At 33.7% G+C, this 7578-nt stretch overlaps 1 protein-coding gene across 1 annotated transcript; it reads right to left on the reverse strand.

The window, feature by feature from the left end:
• Positions 1 to 1738: 1738 nt before the first annotated feature.
• LOC141516479 (olfactory receptor 5P80-like) lies at positions 1739 to 2691 on the reverse strand. The gene has a single exon (XM_074227547.1). It carries the CDS (start codon positions 2675 to 2677, stop codon positions 1739 to 1741), a length of 939 nt encoding a protein of 312 aa, XP_074083648.1. The 5' UTR covers positions 2678 to 2691.
• Positions 2692 to 7578: the final 4887 nt, after the last annotated feature.

Consider the following 7578-nt stretch of genomic DNA (forward strand, 5'->3'; position numbering starts at 1 on the left):
AATTATAAGCAGAGTAGAAGGAACAACAGTATAGAGAGGAAGCTACTATTACCTTTTTGCAAGAAAGAAGGACTTTAGTTGTCGTGAGAAAATCTCAGGACCCTAACCTGACAGAGATAGAGGAGCAAACATTTCAAGCTTCTGAGACAGCCAGTGTAAGAGAATGTCATATATGAGGAAAGTCCAATAATCCACTATAGCTAGATAGGACCTTGCATGAATGGCAGGAAAATGCAAGAATAAACAGGTTAGAAGGGATCAGGTTGAGTATGTTTTTACTTTGAAATGATTCTTTAGTGATTTCCTTTGTTGATCATAAACTAAATTTCTTCTAGTATCTCTCCCTTCCCACCTCTCACAAAGAATTATCTCACAGGAAAAAAGAATACATTTTTCCCAGGTGCATTATGCCATGACAAAATGAAAGTCCCCTCTTGCCAAAATATTTACAGCACCACTTTTGTGTTAGCAAGGAACTGCAAACAAAGCAAATGACCAGTGCCTTAGGAATGGCTAAACAATTTGTGACACAATAACATAATGGAATATGGCTGTGCTGTAAGAAAAAACAAATAAGATTAATACAGGACTAAAACATGCAGATTTGTTTTCTTTTAGGAAGTTATCTATTTTATTTTTTCAAAGATAATTTTTAACATTCATCTTTTTTAACCTTTAGAGCTCCCCATTTTTCTACCTCCCTCTTTCTTCCTTCCCTCCTCCCCATGACAAGTAATTAATATAAGTTACAAATGAACACTCAGGTTTAACATATTTCCATATAAATCATGTTGTGAAGGAAAGTTCAGAATTAAAGGTAGAAAAACCTTTAGAAAAAAACATAAAATAAGTTTTAAAAATTAAAATGGTTTGCTTTGGTCTGTATTCACACGACATAGTTTTTTCTCTGAATATGTATGCCATTTTCTAGCACAAGTCTTTCATAATTGTCCTTGATCATTGAACTGCTGAAAGGGGCTAAATACATCATAGTTGATTATCACACAGTATTGCTATTAATGTGTACAGTGTTCTCCTGGTTCTGCTCATTTCTCTCATCAACAAATATTTCAAGTCTTTCCAAGCTTTTCTGAAGTCTGCCCACTCAGACTTTCCTACAATACAATAGTATTCTGTCACTTACATATTCCACAGTATGCTCAGTCATTCCCTAATTAATGGGCATCCGTTCAATTTCCAATTCTTTTCCGCTACATAAGAGGTGATTATACATATATATATATATATATAGAAAGAGAGAGAGAGAGAAAGAGTTCTACACATGGGTCCTTTCTCCTTTTTCAATTTACATTACTTGCTTCAGAGTAATGATAGAAGAGCAAAGAACACAAAACACACAACAATTATATCAATGTAAATATGTAAATGGAAAGATAATATCTACCAGTGTTTCAAGATTCTAAAACAAATTCATGGACCCAAAGAAAAGTGATAAGATACATTTGCATAAGCCTTTTTAGAGGTAGGAGATCCAAATTGATGGAACATTGCATGTCTTTTCAGATCTTTGCAGTCAACTTTGAAATTCACAAATTTAAAATATCAAAAAGAAAATGTCTCTTTTCTAAAATCTAGTTGTTGCTATTAATTAATTCTATGCATTTTATCAGAAGAATATTATGTCCTTAACAGAAGAGAATGTTTCAGTCTTTCATTGCATCCCCAAAACCTGGGACACAGTATTTACTTAATAAATACTTGTTATAATGACCTGAATTCATGAAAAAATATGTTTTTTACTCATCAGTTTTCTAAGAGCCACTTTTATTTCATTGTTCCGTAAACTATATATCAGAGGGTTCAATAGGGGAATGATTACCATATAAAAAATAGAAACGACTTTATTTTCATCGGTTGAGTAACTGGACTTGGGCAACACATAAATGAAAGTAATGGTACCATAGAAGAGAGTGACTGCAGTGAGATGGGAGGTGCAAGTTGAGAAAGCTTTGGATCTTCCCTCAGTGGAACTTATCTTCAGGACAGAGAAGAGGATGTAGATATAAGAAATGATGATAATTAGCACTGTGATTGCAATTATTGACCCAGCAGAGGCAGAAGGAAGAATTTCAACAAAATCAGCATGATAGCTAGAAAGTTTAAAAAGTGGTGCATAATCACAAAAAAAGTGATTGATTTTATTGGCTCCACAGAAGGACAGATTCAATAAGCAAGCAGACCAGTTCCAAGCATTTACACAACCACCCAGGTAGGATGCAATGAGTAACAATGCACAGACCCTAGGAGTCATGTTGGTGGAATAGAGTAGGGGATTACAAATTGCCACATACCGATCATAGGCCATCACAGCCAGCAGGAAACACTCAGCAGTACCAAAGAAGACTGCAAAGAACAACTGGGTCACACAGCCTCCAAGAGGGATTATAGTTTTCTCCACAAGAAAGTTCTTTAGCATAACAGGTGTGACAGATGAGGAATATCCAATATCCACAAATGCCAAATGACTGAGGAAAAGGTACATTGGAGTGTGAAGTTGGGAGCTTTTTCTGATCAATGTGATTATGCTAAGGTTATTAATTAAGGTAATAGCATAGAAACACAGAAATATCAGAAATAGGATGACATTAAGGGTTGGATCGTCTGTTAATCCCAAAAGAATGAATTCAGTCACAGAAGTGCAGTTATAGCCAGACATTTGTCTTGGAAGTAGTACCTAATAGAAAGAAGAAAGAGAAATTAAAACAGAATATAGAATTATGATTAGGATATGTCTATTGATGTATTCAGGAAACTTTAACTGTTACATGACTATCTTATTTTATTCTCCTTCTTTGTTCCTATGCAAGATGGCAAGTACCCCTAAGCAAAGAAGAAATGAATATAATTTTTATCACCCATATTTTTCCCTGGACGAAACTTACTTTATAATTTTCAAATTTTGCCGTTATAAGAATGTGAAAAAGGCTCCAGGAGTGAAAAGAATCATATCACTGAATCTTTAAGTATATGCAGACACGCTATTGAAATGTATAAATGTTGTTCTCCCAATTAAACCCCATTGTTAATCCTTTCCAAAGAAATAGTCTGTTTTATGTTCCTTCACTTCTCACAAGACCATTTTCCACATCTGAAGATATTACCCACTTCATACTAATTGGCTCCAAGGAAAATTCTGTTTTTCCAATATGAACCTTGTATTCTAAAATTCACATAAGGAGAAATAGAGAATCTCAATTCTCATTTCCCTTATTGTATTTTGCTCCTAGAATTTGGCATTTCTGTAAAAAACTATCATTAAACAGATATTGCTAGCCTGGAGGAGGAAGGAAAATTTTCCATGGAAATACTGGTATTTGTAGATTGAAAACAAATGAAAATACTTCCTCCACCTCCTATAACAATATCTTGTTTACCTATTATACCTTCAATTGCAGAAACACTGAGAAAATTGTGATTTCATAGAGTAGTGGTAATTTTCTGTACTGTAGAAGTGATGAATAACACTGCTTTGGAGTATGATGGAAACTGATTTAATTAACTGATGCAGAGTGAACTAAGTAGAACAAGAAGAACAATTGATATTATAAATAATGATCCAGGGCGGCTAGGTGGGGCAATGGATACAGCACCGGCCTTGGAGTCAGGAGTACCTGGGTTCAAATCTGACCTCAGACACTTAGTAATTACCTAGCCATGTGGCCTTGGGCAAGCCACTTAACCCCATTGCCTTGAAAAATCTAAAAAAAAAAATAATAATGAATGATCCAGTGAGGGGAAACCTCTTTGAAAAGCCTCAGATAGACCAAAATATTGACAAATCATTCTATCATTAAGGATGATGAAGATGTATTATCTGTCACCTCTTGTCAGAAAAAATGATGACCTAAAAGGACAGAATGATGCATGAATTATCCTATATGCTGCATCTGTTGATTTGGTTACCTTGACAATGTATATCTCTTATAAAGAAAGACTTCCATAGTGAGTGACAAAAGAAGCATCCAACTGGGTAAGGCATGAGTGATTAAAGGAGTAAGGACTAAATATTTTTTAATGTACAGAAGAGGAAGTGCAACTTTACATATATGTATGTATGCATAAATATATGTGTTTATATAAATATACCTTATATTTCTTTTGAAGGCTTGCATTGTTTAAAATGAAACAATTTTTTAAATACTACTACTTTTTCTCTGACTCTAATCTCATTTTTATTCTCTTGTCAGTTCAGTAAAAAATTATATAAAATATTGATATACTGTTTATCTCATAGAAGACTGACTATAACACTCATTTAGGGCTCTATGGTTCAACTTTATTTTTCCACAACAAAACAAGAATGCCTTAACTAAGTTAAAATGTGTAGCATGATGAAGCAATTTTTCATCAACATCTACTTTACTCTTCTCTCTCAAGAAAAGATTTTACAACCTACTTTTATGACAAAGAAAAGGCTGCACCTGTGAAATCCCTTTGTTATTTTCTTCAACAATTCAATATTCCTTTATAACCTCCCCTATTGTTTTTTGTAATAATCTCTGAACAAGGAATAGTCCTTTATTCCTGGGCCAATTTTTCTACTGATCCATTGATCCAGTTCTTCCTGTTCCAGTCTTCAGCTTCCCCCATTGAAAAAACTGCCCTATAATCTTTCATCATTTTATCTATAGGTTTCTTCCCTTTTTCCTATAAATATGCTCAGATATGTCCAATTTTTAATCTTTCCTTGGACCCTGACATTATTTTAACTTATCATAGTATATCCCTTCTCTTTCCCTATTAGCTGCCAGAAAGAGAAATACCTACCTTTGTTGTGTCCACTTTCCCTGTTCTTACACACTTTTTAAAGCATTATCATCTGTTTTCTGACCCCATCTCTCCCATAACTATCCTTTGTAAAGTCACTAACATTTTCTAAATCATAATGTTTTTGAAATCATAATTTAAATTTATAGATAGTAGAGACTGTTGTCTAAGTATTTTTATTTGTAACAGCACCTAGGAAAGGTTGAAATATACTAAAAAAATAACAGATGCGAATTAAGTATTTATTGATTCTTGGATTCTTTGCAGTATGGACCTTCTACTCACAAAGGACCATCTACTCTTCTTGGATACTTTTTCCTAACGACTTTTCATGACTTTGGCTCTCCTTGTACTAGTGTTATTCCAAGCTGTCTGGCCTTTCCTTCTTAGCCTCCTTTCACAGACTTATCATCCCTGTCCTGCCTCCTAATCATAAATAGATCTGCCCTAGACTCTGTCCTCTCCTCTTTTTCTATACCTTCTCAATGAACTCATTAACTATCACTATCATTAACATCTCCACCCAAATGAATCCTAAATCGGTAAATCCAGGCTAGAACTCCAATCCACACAACACTAATAGTTGAATATGTGTCAGCCAATGTCCCAAAAGCATTTCAAATTTCAGCAAGTTCCAAAAAGAAATCATGTTCAACCTTCAACCTAAAATAACTTGTCTGCATTTCTTATTTCTGTTGAGAATCACACTATCCTTCTAAAGAGCCTAGTGTGCAATCTTAAAGCCAGTGTCTATTCTTCTCTCCATCATGCATTTCATAACCAATCAGCTGTCAAGTCTTACCACTTCTACACCTACAGTATATATCTCATATCCTCTAAAGACAATTTAAATAGCCATCACCCTAATTTGGTCTTCATTTTCTCTCACTTGGATTTTCGCAAGTCTTAATTAGAAATTCACTCTCTCCTTCCTCTAAACTATCCTTTTAATATCTACAAAAATGATCTAACTAAAACACATGAATAATCATGTCACTTGATTACTTGAATGAATAGAACTTTTATTACCTTGAAAGCAAAATAATCATCTTTTACCTTGCTAGAGTCATATCCAATCTGAATTCAGTCTTCCTCTTCAAATTTTTTCATTGCACTTTCAGTCATGTCCTCTCTGTTCTATCCCAACTGACCTACTGACTTTCCCAGACTCAGAATTCTACCTTCTCTGTTTCTTTTTACAACTTTTTAGAATCTCAAGCTTTCTTCAACCTGGTTTTCCAATTACTGGAAGCCTACTTTCTAAAACTTCTTCCTTAATCAATTTATATTTTATTGATTTATTTGTGAAAATATTTTATCCCTTCCTCTCAAATAGAATTTAAGCTCTCTGAAATTAAGGACTGCTTTGCATTTTTTTTTCCTTTCCATCCCCATTGCCTTGGACAAGGCTCTGTGTTTAGTGTGCACAGAAAAATATTAGTTGAATGAAGGTAACAATTCACCTTTCAAAACCTTAAGTTTCATGTGTATTGGTAACATAATCATAAAAAGCAGATGGGGATTCTCATAACTCAATGCAACAATTTCAATTTTATGAATCCCTTTCTTCCCATGATTTTAAGGGGAAAATATTATTATTGTCATATTACAGATGAGATAACTAGAATCACAGAGGCAAAGTCACTTACCCAAAGTCACAGTCACAGTCACAGTCAGTCATAGCCATAGCCAATAAGACTCAGATATGGAATTCAAACCCGGTTCTGTAGACTTCAAGTCCAATTCTCTTTCTATTTCATCAACCAATGAATATTTTCCTGAAATTCCTCCAGCTAAAGCTTCAGTCTGAGACATAGGGCTAAGCCCTCTTAGGTAAAGTTCTCTGAATATATATATATATATATATATATATATATATGTATATACATATATATGCATATACATTTGTTTCATATATTAGTTTTGCCCTATCATGTACCTACTAGGGATGTTTCAAGATGTTTGATTTTACTGACTAAGATGCTATAATAATGTTCCATGGAAATACTTACTTGCAAATCTTTATATGGCCCTACAAAGGACTACAAACATGAAGAATCAAATCAGGAATGAACCTTCCTCATTGAGACAGGGTTGGGGGGGGATTAAAACCCTATGCAAAACTGAAATCAATGTAAAGTTTGGCATATCAAGAGGAATAAGTGAGTCCCACTAAAATGAGCCACAAATCTAAATATTTTTAAAACAAAAACAAGAGCAGCAGGATTACCTATTGATACAAGAAGCAAATGACTTTAGATTCCAAGGAACTCTCTTTGCACAGTGAGAAAACATGCATGTTCAGTTTTATAGCATTGGGGACATAAACCTTTGAGCACCTTAATAATAAATATAGTTGACATCATCAAAATGCTTTTTGAAATCTACTGGGATTAAAAAATTACTAAAACACATAGGTGAGCTGCTTGAGAAGTTTTCTAAAGTCTCAGTGGGCTTCATTTATTTTTTTCTTGGCTATGTATTTCTGGAATTTTTTTAATGAAAAAGCAATATTGAATAGCATATAGATAAATCATTAAGTATGATCTGCTATGGAAGATCCCAAAAATTGTTCTGGGATCAATGTGTAGTAATTGTAACAATGCTTCCTAGGTATGAAAATTGGATCTCATCTTTGATTCTATTATTATTTAACTTTCTATAATGCAAGTTAGTAATTATGATGTTGATAGACTTAAGAAATTCCAAGGACACTTAAGAAATCCAAAAACTAAAATATTTTTGAATTGTCACAGAAATCAAAACTCTAAAAAATGTTTCAATGACATG

Source organism: Macrotis lagotis, chromosome 3, assembly GCF_037893015.1.
Source record: "Macrotis lagotis isolate mMagLag1 chromosome 3, bilby.v1.9.chrom.fasta, whole genome shotgun sequence".
In the NCBI taxonomy this organism is placed as follows: Eukaryota; Metazoa; Chordata; class Mammalia; order Peramelemorphia; family Peramelidae; genus Macrotis; species Macrotis lagotis.